Raw genomic sequence first — 15,379 nt, 5'->3', positions numbered from 1 at the left:
GGGGGGTGGGGGGGGGGGGGGGTGGGGGGGGGGGGGGGTGGGGGGGGGGGGGGGTGGGGGGGGGGGGGGGTGGGGGGGGGGGGGGGTGGGGGGGGGGGGGGGTGGGGGGGGGGGGGGGTGGGGGGGGGGGGGGGTGGGGGGGGGGGGGGGTGGGGGGGGGGGGGGGTGGGGGGGGGGGGGGGTGGGGGGGGGGGGGGGTGGGGGGGGGGGGGGGTGGGGGGGGGGGGGGGTGGGGGGGGGGGGGGGTGGGGGGGGGGGGGGGTGGGGGGGGGGGGGGGTGGGGGGGGGGGGGGGTGGGGGGGGGGGGGGGTGGGGGGGGGGGGGGGTGGGGGGGGGGGGGGGTGGGGGGGGGGGGGGGTGGGGGGGGGGGGGGGTGGGGGGGGGGGGGGGTGGGGGGGGGGGGGGGTGGGGGGGGGGGGGGGTGGGGGGGGGGGGGGGTGGGGGGGGGGGGGGGTGGGGGGGGGGGGGGGTGGGGGGGGGGGGGGGTGGGGGGGGGGGGGGGTGGGGGGGGGGGGGGGTGGGGGGGGGGGGGGGTGGGGGGGGGGGGGGGTGGGGGGGGGGGGGGGTGGGGGGGGGGGGGGGTGGGGGGGGGGGGGGGTGGGGGGGGGGGGGGGTGGGGGGGGGGGGGGGTGGGGGGGGGGGGGGGTGGGGGGGGGGGGGGGTGGGGGGGGGGGGGGGTGGGGGGGGGGGGGGGTGGGGGGGGGGGGGGGTGGGGGGGGGGGGGGGTGGGGGGGGGGGGGGGTGGGGGGGGGGGGGGGTGGGGGGGGGGGGGGGTGGGGGGGGGGGGGGGTGGGGGGGGGGGGGGGTGGGGGGGGGGGGGGGTGGGGGGGGGGGGGGGTGGGGGGGGGGGGGGGTGGGGGGGGGGGGGGGTGGGGGGGGGGGGGGGTGGGGGGGGGGGGGGGTGGGGGGGGGGGGGGGTGGGGGGGGGGGGGGGTGGGGGGGGGGGGGGGTGGGGGGGGGGGGGGGTGGGGGGGGGGGGGGGTGGGGGGGGGGGGGGGTGGGGGGGGGGGGGGGTGGGGGGGGGGGGGGGTGGGGGGGGGGGGGGGTGGGGGGGGGGGGGGGTGGGGGGGGGGGGGGGTGGGGGGGGGGGGGGGTGGGGGGGGGGGGGGGTGGGGGGGGGGGGGGGTGGGGGGGGGGGGGGGTGGGGGGGGGGGGGGGTGGGGGGGGGGGGGGGTGGGGGGGGGGGGGGGTGGGGGGGGGGGGGGGTGGGGGGGGGGGGGGGTGGGGGGGGGGGGGGGTGGGGGGGGGGGGGGGTGGGGGGGGGGGGGGGTGGGGGGGGGGGGGGGTGGGGGGGGGGGGGGGTGGGGGGGGGGGGGGGTGGGGGGGGGGGGGGGTGGGGGGGGGGGGGGGTGGGGGGGGGGGGGGGTGGGGGGGGGGGGGGGTGGGGGGGGGGGGGGGTGGGGGGGGGGGGGGGTGGGGGGGGGGGGGGGTGGGGGGGGGGGGGGGTGGGGGGGGGGGGGGGTGGGGGGGGGGGGGGGTGGGGGGGGGGGGGGGTGGGGGGGGGGGGGGGTGGGGGGGGGGGGGGGTGGGGGGGGGGGGGGGTGGGGGGGGGGGGGGGTGGGGGGGGGGGGGGGTGGGGGGGGGGGGGGGTGGGGGGGGGGGGGGGTGGGGGGGGGGGGGGGTGGGGGGGGGGGGGGGTGGGGGGGGGGGGGGGTGGGGGGGGGGGGGGGTGGGGGGGGGGGGGGGTGGGGGGGGGGGGGGGTGGGGGGGGGGGGGGGTGGGGGGGGGGGGGGGTGGGGGGGGGGGGGGGTGGGGGGGGGGGGGGGTGGGGGGGGGGGGGGGTGGGGGGGGGGGGGGGTGGGGGGGGGGGGGGGTGGGGGGGGGGGGGGGTGGGGGGGGGGGGGGGTGGGGGGGGGGGGGGGTGGGGGGGGGGGGGGGTGGGGGGGGGGGGGGGTGGGGGGGGGGGGGGGTGGGGGGGGGGGGGGGTGGGGGGGGGGGGGGGTGGGGGGGGGGGGGGGTGGGGGGGGGGGGGGGTGGGGGGGGGGGGGGGTGGGGGGGGGGGGGGGTGGGGGGGGGGGGGGGTGGGGGGGGGGGGGGGTGGGGGGGGGGGGGGGTGGGGGGGGGGGGGGGTGGGGGGGGGGGGGGGTGGGGGGGGGGGGGGGTGGGGGGGGGGGGGGGTGGGGGGGGGGGGGGGTGGGGGGGGGGGGGGGTGGGGGGGGGGGGGGGTGGGGGGGGGGGGGGGTGGGGGGGGGGGGGGGTGGGGGGGGGGGGGGGTGGGGGGGGGGGGGGGTGGGGGGGGGGGGGGGTGGGGGGGGGGGGGGGTGGGGGGGGGGGGGGGTGGGGGGGGGGGGGGGTGGGGGGGGGGGGGGGTGGGGGGGGGGGGGGGTGGGGGGGGGGGGGGGTGGGGGGGGGGGGGGGTGGGGGGGGGGGGGGGTGGGGGGGGGGGGGGGTGGGGGGGGGGGGGGGTGGGGGGGGGGGGGGGTGGGGGGGGGGGGGGGTGGGGGGGGGGGGGGGTGGGGGGGGGGGGGGGTGGGGGGGGGGGGGGGTGGGGGGGGGGGGGGGTGGGGGGGGGGGGGGGTGGGGGGGGGGGGGGGTGGGGGGGGGGGGGGGTGGGGGGGGGGGGGGGTGGGGGGGGGGGGGGGTGGGGGGGGGGGGGGGTGGGGGGGGGGGGGGGTGGGGGGGGGGGGGGGTGGGGGGGGGGGGGGGTGGGGGGGGGGGGGGGTGGGGGGGGGGGGGGGTGGGGGGGGGGGGGGGTGGGGGGGGGGGGGGGTGGGGGGGGGGGGGGGTGGGGGGGGGGGGGGGTGGGGGGGGGGGGGGGTGGGGGGGGGGGGGGGTGGGGGGGGGGGGGGGTGGGGGGGGGGGGGGGTGGGGGGGGGGGGGGGTGGGGGGGGGGGGGGGTGGGGGGGGGGGGGGGTGGGGGGGGGGGGGGGTGGGGGGGGGGGGGGGTGGGGGGGGGGGGGGGTGGGGGGGGGGGGGGGTGGGGGGGGGGGGGGGTGGGGGGGGGGGGGGGTGGGGGGGGGGGGGGGTGGGGGGGGGGGGGGGTGGGGGGGGGGGGGGGTGGGGGGGGGGGGGGGTGGGGGGGGGGGGGGGTGGGGGGGGGGGGGGGTGGGGGGGGGGGGGGGTGGGGGGGGGGGGGGGTGGGGGGGGGGGGGGGTGGGGGGGGGGGGGGGTGGGGGGGGGGGGGGGTGGGGGGGGGGGGGGGTGGGGGGGGGGGGGGGTGGGGGGGGGGGGGGGTGGGGGGGGGGGGGGGTGGGGGGGGGGGGGGGTGGGGGGGGGGGGGGGTGGGGGGGGGGGGGGGTGGGGGGGGGGGGGGGTGGGGGGGGGGGGGGGTGGGGGGGGGGGGGGGTGGGGGGGGGGGGGGGTGGGGGGGGGGGGGGGTGGGGGGGGGGGGGGGTGGGGGGGGGGGGGGGTGGGGGGGGGGGGGGGTGGGGGGGGGGGGGGGTGGGGGGGGGGGGGGGTGGGGGGGGGGGGGGGTGGGGGGGGGGGGGGGTGGGGGGGGGGGGGGGTGGGGGGGGGGGGGGGTGGGGGGGGGGGGGGGTGGGGGGGGGGGGGGGTGGGGGGGGGGGGGGGTGGGGGGGGGGGGGGGTGGGGGGGGGGGGGGGTGGGGGGGGGGGGGGGTGGGGGGGGGGGGGGGTGGGGGGGGGGGGGGGTGGGGGGGGGGGGGGGTGGGGGGGGGGGGGGGTGGGGGGGGGGGGGGGTGGGGGGGGGGGGGGGTGGGGGGGGGGGGGGGTGGGGGGGGGGGGGGGTGGGGGGGGGGGGGGGTGGGGGGGGGGGGGGGTGGGGGGGGGGGGGGGTGGGGGGGGGGGGGGGTGGGGGGGGGGGGGGGTGGGGGGGGGGGGGGGTGGGGGGGGGGGGGGGTGGGGGGGGGGGGGGGTGGGGGGGGGGGGGGGTGGGGGGGGGGGGGGGTGGGGGGGGGGGGGGGTGGGGGGGGGGGGGGGTGGGGGGGGGGGGGGGTGGGGGGGGGGGGGGGTGGGGGGGGGGGGGGGTGGGGGGGGGGGGGGGTGGGGGGGGGGGGGGGTGGGGGGGGGGGGGGGTGGGGGGGGGGGGGGGTGGGGGGGGGGGGGGGTGGGGGGGGGGGGGGGTGGGGGGGGGGGGGGGTGGGGGGGGGGGGGGGTGGGGGGGGGGGGGGGTGGGGGGGGGGGGGGGTGGGGGGGGGGGGGGGTGGGGGGGGGGGGGGGTGGGGGGGGGGGGGGGTGGGGGGGGGGGGGGGTGGGGGGGGGGGGGGGTGGGGGGGGGGGGGGGTGGGGGGGGGGGGGGGTGGGGGGGGGGGGGGGTGGGGGGGGGGGGGGGTGGGGGGGGGGGGGGGTGGGGGGGGGGGGGGGTGGGGGGGGGGGGGGGTGGGGGGGGGGGGGGGTGGGGGGGGGGGGGGGTGGGGGGGGGGGGGGGTGGGGGGGGGGGGGGGTGGGGGGGGGGGGGGGTGGGGGGGGGGGGGGGTGGGGGGGGGGGGGGGTGGGGGGGGGGGGGGGTGGGGGGGGGGGGGGGTGGGGGGGGGGGGGGGTGGGGGGGGGGGGGGGTGGGGGGGGGGGGGGGTGGGGGGGGGGGGGGGTGGGGGGGGGGGGGGGTGGGGGGGGGGGGGGGTGGGGGGGGGGGGGGGTGGGGGGGGGGGGGGGTGGGGGGGGGGGGGGGTGGGGGGGGGGGGGGGTGGGGGGGGGGGGGGGTGGGGGGGGGGGGGGGTGGGGGGGGGGGGGGGTGGGGGGGGGGGGGGGTGGGGGGGGGGGGGGGTGGGGGGGGGGGGGGGTGGGGGGGGGGGGGGGTGGGGGGGGGGGGGGGTGGGGGGGGGGGGGGGTGGGGGGGGGGGGGGGTGGGGGGGGGGGGGGGTGGGGGGGGGGGGGGGTGGGGGGGGGGGGGGGTGGGGGGGGGGGGGGGTGGGGGGGGGGGGGGGTGGGGGGGGGGGGGGGTGGGGGGGGGGGGGGGTGGGGGGGGGGGGGGGTGGGGGGGGGGGGGGGTGGGGGGGGGGGGGGGTGGGGGGGGGGGGGGGTGGGGGGGGGGGGGGGTGGGGGGGGGGGGGGGTGGGGGGGGGGGGGGGTGGGGGGGGGGGGGGGTGGGGGGGGGGGGGGGTGGGGGGGGGGGGGGGTGGGGGGGGGGGGGGGTGGGGGGGGGGGGGGGTGGGGGGGGGGGGGGGTGGGGGGGGGGGGGGGTGGGGGGGGGGGGGGGTGGGGGGGGGGGGGGGTGGGGGGGGGGGGGGGTGGGGGGGGGGGGGGGTGGGGGGGGGGGGGGGTGGGGGGGGGGGGGGGTGGGGGGGGGGGGGGGTGGGGGGGGGGGGGGGTGGGGGGGGGGGGGGGTGGGGGGGGGGGGGGGTGGGGGGGGGGGGGGGTGGGGGGGGGGGGGGGTGGGGGGGGGGGGGGGTGGGGGGGGGGGGGGGTGGGGGGGGGGGGGGGTGGGGGGGGGGGGGGGTGGGGGGGGGGGGGGGTGGGGGGGGGGGGGGGTGGGGGGGGGGGGGGGTGGGGGGGGGGGGGGGTGGGGGGGGGGGGGGGTGGGGGGGGGGGGGGGTGGGGGGGGGGGGGGGTGGGGGGGGGGGGGGGTGGGGGGGGGGGGGGGTGGGGGGGGGGGGGGGTGGGGGGGGGGGGGGGTGGGGGGGGGGGGGGGTGGGGGGGGGGGGGGGTGGGGGGGGGGGGGGGTGGGGGGGGGGGGGGGTGGGGGGGGGGGGGGGTGGGGGGGGGGGGGGGTGGGGGGGGGGGGGGGTGGGGGGGGGGGGGGGTGGGGGGGGGGGGGGGTGGGGGGGGGGGGGGGTGGGGGGGGGGGGGGGTGGGGGGGGGGGGGGGTGGGGGGGGGGGGGGGTGGGGGGGGGGGGGGGTGGGGGGGGGGGGGGGTGGGGGGGGGGGGGGGTGGGGGGGGGGGGGGGTGGGGGGGGGGGGGGGTGGGGGGGGGGGGGGGTGGGGGGGGGGGGGGGTGGGGGGGGGGGGGGGTGGGGGGGGGGGGGGGTGGGGGGGGGGGGGGGTGGGGGGGGGGGGGGGTGGGGGGGGGGGGGGGTGGGGGGGGGGGGGGGTGGGGGGGGGGGGGGGTGGGGGGGGGGGGGGGTGGGGGGGGGGGGGGGTGGGGGGGGGGGGGGGTGGGGGGGGGGGGGGGTGGGGGGGGGGGGGGGTGGGGGGGGGGGGGGGTGGGGGGGGGGGGGGGTGGGGGGGGGGGGGGGTGGGGGGGGGGGGGGGTGGGGGGGGGGGGGGGTGGGGGGGGGGGGGGGTGGGGGGGGGGGGGGGTGGGGGGGGGGGGGGGTGGGGGGGGGGGGGGGTGGGGGGGGGGGGGGGTGGGGGGGGGGGGGGGTGGGGGGGGGGGGGGGTGGGGGGGGGGGGGGGTGGGGGGGGGGGGGGGTGGGGGGGGGGGGGGGTGGGGGGGGGGGGGGGTGGGGGGGGGGGGGGGTGGGGGGGGGGGGGGGTGGGGGGGGGGGGGGGTGGGGGGGGGGGGGGGTGGGGGGGGGGGGGGGTGGGGGGGGGGGGGGGTGGGGGGGGGGGGGGGTGGGGGGGGGGGGGGGTGGGGGGGGGGGGGGGTGGGGGGGGGGGGGGGTGGGGGGGGGGGGGGGTGGGGGGGGGGGGGGGTGGGGGGGGGGGGGGGTGGGGGGGGGGGGGGGTGGGGGGGGGGGGGGGTGGGGGGGGGGGGGGGTGGGGGGGGGGGGGGGTGGGGGGGGGGGGGGGTGGGGGGGGGGGGGGGTGGGGGGGGGGGGGGGTGGGGGGGGGGGGGGGTGGGGGGGGGGGGGGGTGGGGGGGGGGGGGGGTGGGGGGGGGGGGGGGTGGGGGGGGGGGGGGGTGGGGGGGGGGGGGGGTGGGGGGGGGGGGGGGTGGGGGGGGGGGGGGGTGGGGGGGGGGGGGGGTGGGGGGGGGGGGGGGTGGGGGGGGGGGGGGGTGGGGGGGGGGGGGGGTGGGGGGGGGGGGGGGTGGGGGGGGGGGGGGGTGGGGGGGGGGGGGGGTGGGGGGGGGGGGGGGTGGGGGGGGGGGGGGGTGGGGGGGGGGGGGGGTGGGGGGGGGGGGGGGTGGGGGGGGGGGGGGGTGGGGGGGGGGGGGGGTGGGGGGGGGGGGGGGTGGGGGGGGGGGGGGGTGGGGGGGGGGGGGGGTGGGGGGGGGGGGGGGTGGGGGGGGGGGGGGGTGGGGGGGGGGGGGGGTGGGGGGGGGGGGGGGTGGGGGGGGGGGGGGGTGGGGGGGGGGGGGGGTGGGGGGGGGGGGGGGTGGGGGGGGGGGGGGGTGGGGGGGGGGGGGGGTGGGGGGGGGGGGGGGTGGGGGGGGGGGGGGGTGGGGGGGGGGGGGGGTGGGGGGGGGGGGGGGTGGGGGGGGGGGGGGGTGGGGGGGGGGGGGGGTGGGGGGGGGGGGGGGTGGGGGGGGGGGGGGGTGGGGGGGGGGGGGGGTGGGGGGGGGGGGGGGTGGGGGGGGGGGGGGGTGGGGGGGGGGGGGGGTGGGGGGGGGGGGGGGTGGGGGGGGGGGGGGGTGGGGGGGGGGGGGGGTGGGGGGGGGGGGGGGTGGGGGGGGGGGGGGGTGGGGGGGGGGGGGGGTGGGGGGGGGGGGGGGTGGGGGGGGGGGGGGGTGGGGGGGGGGGGGGGTGGGGGGGGGGGGGGGTGGGGGGGGGGGGGGGTGGGGGGGGGGGGGGGTGGGGGGGGGGGGGGGTGGGGGGGGGGGGGGGTGGGGGGGGGGGGGGGTGGGGGGGGGGGGGGGTGGGGGGGGGGGGGGGTGGGGGGGGGGGGGGGTGGGGGGGGGGGGGGGTGGGGGGGGGGGGGGGTGGGGGGGGGGGGGGGTGGGGGGGGGGGGGGGTGGGGGGGGGGGGGGGTGGGGGGGGGGGGGGGTGGGGGGGGGGGGGGGTGGGGGGGGGGGGGGGTGGGGGGGGGGGGGGGTGGGGGGGGGGGGGGGTGGGGGGGGGGGGGGGTGGGGGGGGGGGGGGGTGGGGGGGGGGGGGGGTGGGGGGGGGGGGGGGTGGGGGGGGGGGGGGGTGGGGGGGGGGGGGGGTGGGGGGGGGGGGGGGTGGGGGGGGGGGGGGGTGGGGGGGGGGGGGGGTGGGGGGGGGGGGGGGTGGGGGGGGGGGGGGGTGGGGGGGGGGGGGGGTGGGGGGGGGGGGGGGTGGGGGGGGGGGGGGGTGGGGGGGGGGGGGGGTGGGGGGGGGGGGGGGTGGGGGGGGGGGGGGGTGGGGGGGGGGGGGGGTGGGGGGGGGGGGGGGTGGGGGGGGGGGGGGGTGGGGGGGGGGGGGGGTGGGGGGGGGGGGGGGTGGGGGGGGGGGGGGGTGGGGGGGGGGGGGGGTGGGGGGGGGGGGGGGTGGGGGGGGGGGGGGGTGGGGGGGGGGGGGGGTGGGGGGGGGGGGGGGTGGGGGGGGGGGGGGGTGGGGGGGGGGGGGGGTGGGGGGGGGGGGGGGTGGGGGGGGGGGGGGGTGGGGGGGGGGGGGGGTGGGGGGGGGGGGGGGTGGGGGGGGGGGGGGGTGGGGGGGGGGGGGGGTGGGGGGGGGGGGGGGTGGGGGGGGGGGGGGGTGGGGGGGGGGGGGGGTGGGGGGGGGGGGGGGTGGGGGGGGGGGGGGGTGGGGGGGGGGGGGGGTGGGGGGGGGGGGGGGTGGGGGGGGGGGGACCTTCCCCCCTCACAACAAACACCCTGTGAGGTAGGTGGGGCTGAGAGAGCTCTGAGAAGCTGTGACTAGCCCAAGGTCACCCAGCTGGCGTGTGTGGGAGTGCGCAGGCTAATCTGAATTCCCCAGATAAGCCTCCACAGCTCAGGTGGCAGAGCGGAGAAACAAACCCGGTTCCTCCAGATCAGATATACGAGCTCTTAACCTCCTATGCCACTGTTGCTCCTTTATATAGATAAATATGTTTGTATATAAAAATAAAAAATAATGATTACATTTATTCACTGCCCTTCTCTAGAAGCCTCAGGGCAGTTTAGAACAACCAGTAAAGCAATCCATGAAACAGCAATAAATATTTTAAAACCACAATTACAAAAACATTGTTTAAATCTACAATATATCAGCAAGAGCTCTTGCAGGTTCTCATTCCAATTTAATATGTATATAAGTCACCGTGAGTTGGATTCTGCAGTTATGTCCCACTACCAGCGGTCCCTTCCCCACAAACATTTGAGAAATGTACCACCATTATTGATCCAACCCAGCTAGAATCGGACCCTTAGGATGGTTTATCTGTTAAAATTCCTCCTGCCCGGCTTTTCCATCACAAAACACCACCCAGCGCTGGATGTAAAACTTATACCAGAATGTATTGTCGAAGGCTTTCATGGTCGGAATCACTGGGGTGCTGTGTGGTTTCCGGGATGTGTGGTTTCCGGGCTGCAGGCGAAACGTCAGGAGAGAATGCTGCTAGAACACGGCCATACAGGAGAGAATGCTGCTAGAACACGGCCATACAGCCCGGAAACCACACAGCACCCCACTTATACCAGAACATTAGTACAGCCAGGTCTAACCCTGCAGCCATCCCACACACTCAAGAAGATAGCAAAATTCAGCAGTGATTAGGTAAGACACCCTCAAAAACTAGCCAGCAACAGAATCCCGCCCCCAAAACCACACAGATGCAAGAGCAACACTGTAATGTATATCAACACTGTAAAGTACATCAAATACCACTTTTAACAGCTCAGTTGCTCTGTTTGCGGTGGAGTGGTGTCAAGTCGTAGCTGACTCTTGGCAAACCTATGAGGTTTTCAAGGCAAGAGGCCAACAGAAACGGTTTGCATTTCAGACTTCCTTGGTGGTTTCCCATCCAAACACTAGCCAGGGCCAGCCCTACTTAGCTTCCAAGATTTGATGAAATCTGGCCAGGCCAGGTCATCTGGGTCAGATTGACGGAACAGTATTTGTGGGCTCATTTAAACCTGCATTTGTGCTAAGTTTGGAGGGACTTCGGTGATGGGCAAGAAATAAGTACAAAGGTAGATAGACAGACAGACAAAGTGGTGGAGGGAAGCACCGTCAAATCACAGCCAATTTATGGGGAGAACTCCATAGGGCTTTCTAGACAGGGGAGAAACAGAAAAGTTTGAAGAAGAGTTTGGATTTATAGCCTACCTTTCTATCCTGTGAGGAGACTCAGGGTGGCCTACAAGCTCCTTTCCCCTCCTCTCCCCACAACTGACATCTTGTGAGGTAGGTGGGGCTGAGAGAGTTCTGAGAGAACTGTGACTAGCTGCCCAAGGTCACCCAGCAGGAATGTCGGAGTGCGGAAATACATCTGGTTCCCCAGATAAGCCTCTGGCACTCAGGGGGAGGAGTGGGGAATTAAACCGGGTTCTCCAGATTAGAATCCACCTGCTCTTAACCACTACACCACGCTGGCTCTGGACTGCTGGTGCACCGGTGTTCCGAACTGACCTGAATCTCTGGAGATCTATCCACGGGAATGAAAACCGCAGGTTCCAAGGAGGGCTGGGAAGTTGGGCCAATTTGCTTTGGCACGCTGGGTGAATCCGTGAAGGCTTCTGTCGGCTGCTGGAGTGGCACCGGAGCAACATCTGGGTCCACCGGGGTTGTTTCCCCCATCTGCTCTTCCGGGTCCCCTTCCTGCTCACTTGAACTTTCATCCTCCTCAGACTCGGCATCTGGTTCGAGTCGGTTTCTTTTCCTATTGGCACCACCGACGCTCCTAATCCTTTCCAGACTGGAGGCCCCCACTTCTTGGATAGTCCTGAAACAGCAGGGATCTGTTTGCAGACCGGGTCACCTCGCTAAAATGCACTCAGGATACTCACCGAATCAGAGAACCTGTGACCCAGAACACTTTGTCACCTCCCGCGTGAGTTCCTAAGGGCCTGTAAGACGGAGTTGTTCCACCGGGCTTTTGGAGTGTCCGGCCGCTGATGTGCCCCCACTTTAGTCTCCTGTGTTTGGGGCCCCTTTACCATCTATGGGACCCTTCTCCCCCCCGCCCCTTTGGGAGGGTTTTAATAAGGGTTTTATTGCTGATGCTGTTTTATTATACTGACCGCTGTGTTTATTTTAATGGGTTTTTAATTGTATGCTGTATAATTATGTTGTTCACCGTCCAGAGCCCTTTGGGGGTAAGGCGGTATATAAAACTCAATAATAAATAAACAAAAATAAATAAATAAATCATGTGTAAGCCAAATGCAAAACCAAAGGGCGCATATGAGCATGGATGCCCCTTGCAGCCCTGCATGGCTTTCAGTGGGCTTGTGCATCTGCATGCTCATTCCCATCCACATTCTGGCACCACTAATCATGCATCAAAGCATTTTCAAAACCCAACTAAAGACACATGGGTGAGTGCGAGCGACTGAGTGATCAACAGCAAGTGAGCGTGAGAGAGAGAGTGCACATAAAACTACTTCTGCCTCCAAGACAGGATCATGGCCATCGCGAACAAATGCATGGAGCACAACATGTTTAAAAATCACTGTGCCACCAAAGGGGAGTGCAAAAAAGAAAGAATTATATAAAATCCTGGAAGAGTGCCCACCCGGGAGGAATTCGAATTTCATCCTATCTGAAACACTTGAAAAACCTCCACTCCCTTACGCACTATAAATAGGACTCTAGAGTACTGTACAGCATTCACACAAAACCTCACCAGTCCTGCTGCTAAATAAAACACACAAACTTCTGTACTTACTAATTTACTAAGTGAATTGAAAAGTCTAAAACAGGTATGAACATATAAAAATACATTTCCCCCCCCCCAAATTACAAACCAGTAACAATATACAGAAAATACAATTGTATACATAGGAACAATTATGACCTACGAATTCTTTTTGTTTTTGACTGTCTAATGAAACACAGATTAAATTTAAAGATACAGTCCTTTAGTGTAGTTGGTAATAGTCAGCAAACACTGACTGCATGGGTTTGCTGTTCAATGTTTCCTTGATTTCATTCTGTTTCTTAAACAGAACCACAAGATCAAGGCATTTTGCAGGGATCCACAGAGGTTTATCAGGGGCCCCACTGAAAGGCCATCAAAACACCACCAGGCCAGCTTCTATGAAAGAGACAGCTGGCACACTGTACTTTCTCTGCAGCAAAGAAGAAGAAGAAAAAGAAGAGTTTGGATTTATATCCCCCCTTTCTCTCCTGCAGGAGACTCAAAGGGGCTTACAATCTCCTTGCCCTTCCCCCCTCACAACAAACACCCTGTGAGGTGAGTGGGGCTGAGAGAGCTCCGAGAAGTTGTGACTAGCCCAAGGTCACCCAGCTGGCGTGTGTGGGAGTGCCCAGGCTAATCAGAATTCCCCAGATAAGCCTCCACAGCTGAGGCGGCAGAGCTGGGAATCAAACCTGGTTCCTCCAGATTAGATACACGAGCTCTTAATCTCCTACGCCACTGCTGCACAAAGGTTCCCGTCTAGGTCGTGCTCCTTACGGTCGGTGCTCCCCGTGGATGATGAAGGGAACACAATACCGTGGCTACAATGCAGTCATAACCATACGCAGGCGAACATCATGTACCTTTTCTGCTGGAACATGCGCTTCCCCATCCCCAACTTAGACGTGGTGTACAACAACTTCATTTCAGCTTCAGGGGCCTGGACTTCACTCAGCTTTTTCAACAAGTCGGCTCGCTAAGATTCAAACAAACACACAACAATAGCGGGACCAGTGATACTCCAGTGCTGTGCCCATCCCAGAGAAGATCGTCCATAAGAGAAAAAGGATAGGTACATCTGAAAGTTGTCCAAATATATATAAGAACATAAGAACTAGCCTGCTGGATCAGACCAGAGTCCATCTAGTCCAGCTCTCCGCTACTCGCAGTGGCCCACCAGGTGCCTTTGGGAGCTCACATGCAGGAGGTGAAAGCAATGGCCTTCTGCTGCTGCTAGTCTGCTAAGGCATTTGCAATCTGAGATCAAGGAAGATCAAGATTGGTAGCCATAGATCGACTTCTCCTCCATAAATCTGTCCAAGCTCTTTAAAAGCTATCCAGGTTAGTGGCCATCACCACCTCCTGTGGCAGCATATTCCAAACACCAATCACACGTTGCGTGAAGAAGTGTTTCCTTTTATTAGTCCTAATTCTTCCCCCCAGCATTTTCAATGAATGCCCCCTGGTTCTAGTATTGTGAGAAAGAGAGAAAAAATTCTCTCTGTCCACATTTTCTACCCCAGGCATAATTTTATAGACTTCAATCATACCCCCCTCAGACGTCTCCTCTCCAAACTAAAGAGTCCCAAATGCTGCAGCCTTTCCTAACTAACTCTTTCTCACATTGTCTGGGAAAATGGGAGGAGGGACTAACATCAGCATAAAGTGGGTAGCATAAGCCAGGTTAGTCAGAATTGGCTTTGACAAGCTGGGTGTTTAGATGCCAATCAATAAACACTGCTGATCTACAACACAGAGTCCGTTTATTGCTTTAAGGTTCAAGACCTAACACATCATCCACAGCTTCCACATGCACCCCATACCTTTGCCTTTTTTTCTTTCTGCTCCACAACTTTCTGCAGAAGTTTCCTCCTCTTCTTGCTCAGGGGCTTCTTTTCCGGGCGCTTCTCGGGTGCTCTTTTTGGCCCCTTGGTTTTCCGCGGCGGAAGGATCAGGGCGTTGCTTCCATCCACCCCTTTCAAGGCGGCCTCATCTGGACATGGGAGAGATTCTGTCAGGTCACTTAAGCTTCTGAGAACGTACACAGCATCGCCAAACGAACAGACTCGTTCACAAGGCTTGGAAAGCTGCTGCCAGAGTTTCCTCGTTCCAGCCAGGCTGGGCATGCCAAATGGGGGTGGAACTGAGCCAAATGCACCCCATCAAAAAAAAAAAAAATCCAGAGGTCCAGTTTAGCCTCAGTTAACCTCTAGGTTCTGCTACCTGTTTGAGAGTTTAAAAATGGGAGGGAGGGAGACACCAGGAAAACTGTCCACCATGAAAAGGGCATCACTCAACAACAACAACAACGGCCTTTATTGGCATACAAACAGGGCATCACTCATGGTGCCAGTTTCAAAGCAAGTTGCGTAGAGGTGGAGATGGTGGCTGTTTTTTATGATGCAATGCAAAGGCACTCTGCGAATGCTCACAGATCCTCTTGGAATTTCACTGGTCTTACTCTCTGGCACAAATTAGGTCATAAACAGCGACTTCAGCAATTTGTTTACAAACAAATAGTTAACCGTTTTATAACGGAGTTGTGACAGACACTTGCAAAATGCCACAACGAAAACTTTTGTTTTGCGCGCACATGGGAGCGCATCTTATACACTGCGTGCAAAGAAAAAAAGTATAACTATGTATTTCAGATAATAAGGAAGGGGATGCTCCCATCTAGCGACCCGGCCAAACAAACATGTTAAACCGGGCCAAGCTCACCCCCCAGCTCCAGCTGCACAGACGCCTGGATCGGGACATCCCGCGGCCCGGACTCGTCCGGCAAACGCGCCTTCCAGTTGCGCCTCTTGCGAGCTTTCCCCATCGGGCCAAACTGGACGCGGCGACCCACGTGGAGCCGGAGCAAACGGCTCCTTCACTTCCGCCTTCCGGCAAGCCGGTCTCGCGAGAATCAGGCACAGACAGACCACGTGTCTAGACGCGCTGCTGGAGAGACGGGGGTGGGGGGGAGGTTTAGATTCAGTCTACGAATGTCTGCAAATATGCAACATTCAAACGCCCTTAACCTACCTCGCAGGGTTGTTGTAGGGATGATAGAAAGGCAAATGCCCCCTCAGCCCTCCACCTGCCTCCCAGATATAGGATGGGGAACACCTGGCTTGGCAGCAGTCTGGAATCCACGCCCTACCAGGAGAGACTGAGGCAGCTGGGTATCTTTAGTTTGATGAAGAGAAGGTTAAGAGGTGACATGCTATTTCGATATTTGAAGGGATGGTTTTCTGCTGCTCCAGTAGGTTCAGTCGCAAAGCCAGGTTGCCATCCTCCAGCCAGGGGCCTTTGGTGAGGCCCGCCACGGACTCCCCCTCTAGGATGCTCTTGCGTTGCGTGCCATCATTGGTACGCCTGATACCGTCTAATTAGCACTGTCCCCTCCCGGCCTTGGGATCGGGCGCCACATATATTATTGCTGCTGCTGTGTTTTATGGTTTTAGATTTGTAAATTGTTTTAAATTACCTTAGTTTTATGTGCAAAATGTTGTTTTTGGCCGCTGTGTTTTAATGCTACTTCGTATTTTTTGCTGCAGGCCTGCTGTACGCCACCCAGAGCCCTTCGGGGATGGGCGGTTTAAAATCCAATACATAAATAAATATGTCCTGTTTTATATGCCAATAAAGGCTTGTGTTGTTGTAAATAAATAAATTTCCTGAAGTTAGAGTGAATCCCATCACTTTTTTATTTAAAACATTTTGAAAAGTTTTTTTCCCCCTAGAGAAAATGGCTGCTTTGGCTGGTGGACCGCATGGCATTGTTTATTCCCTACCAAGGACCCTCCCCTCCCTAAACGCCACCGTCCCAGGCTTCACTTTCCAATCTTCTGCTATTTCTGAACCTGGAGTTGGCAGCTGCAGGGGGGCTGGCCGATTAAATTGGAACTGGAAGAAGAGGGTGAGCCTGCC

The 15,379-nt window shown here is 73.0% G+C and overlaps 1 protein-coding gene across 1 annotated transcript in view; it reads right to left on the bottom strand.

The window, feature by feature from the left end:
- Positions 1-14,330, bottom strand: part of DHX37 (DEAH-box helicase 37) — a 56,782-nt gene extending 42,452 nt beyond the window's left edge. The window contains exons 1-4 of the mRNA XM_048513862.1: positions 14,183-14,330; positions 13,285-13,454; positions 12,325-12,437; positions 10,231-10,543 (exon numbers count right to left, since the gene is read on the bottom strand). Coding sequence (XP_048369819.1) covers positions 10,231-10,543; positions 12,325-12,437; positions 13,285-13,454; positions 14,183-14,285 — 699 coding nt within the window. The 5' untranslated portion in view covers positions 14,286-14,330. The remainder of the gene's footprint in view (positions 1-10,230; positions 10,544-12,324; positions 12,438-13,284; positions 13,455-14,182) is intronic.
- Positions 14,331-15,379: the final 1,049 nt, after the last annotated feature.

This window comes from Sphaerodactylus townsendi, linkage group LG13 (genome assembly GCF_021028975.2).
Source record: "Sphaerodactylus townsendi isolate TG3544 linkage group LG13, MPM_Stown_v2.3, whole genome shotgun sequence".
In the NCBI taxonomy this organism is placed as follows: Eukaryota; Metazoa; Chordata; class Lepidosauria; order Squamata; family Sphaerodactylidae; genus Sphaerodactylus; species Sphaerodactylus townsendi.
The sequence above is the reverse complement of the archived record's forward strand: the minus strand, read 5'-3'. Positions and strand labels throughout refer to the sequence as shown.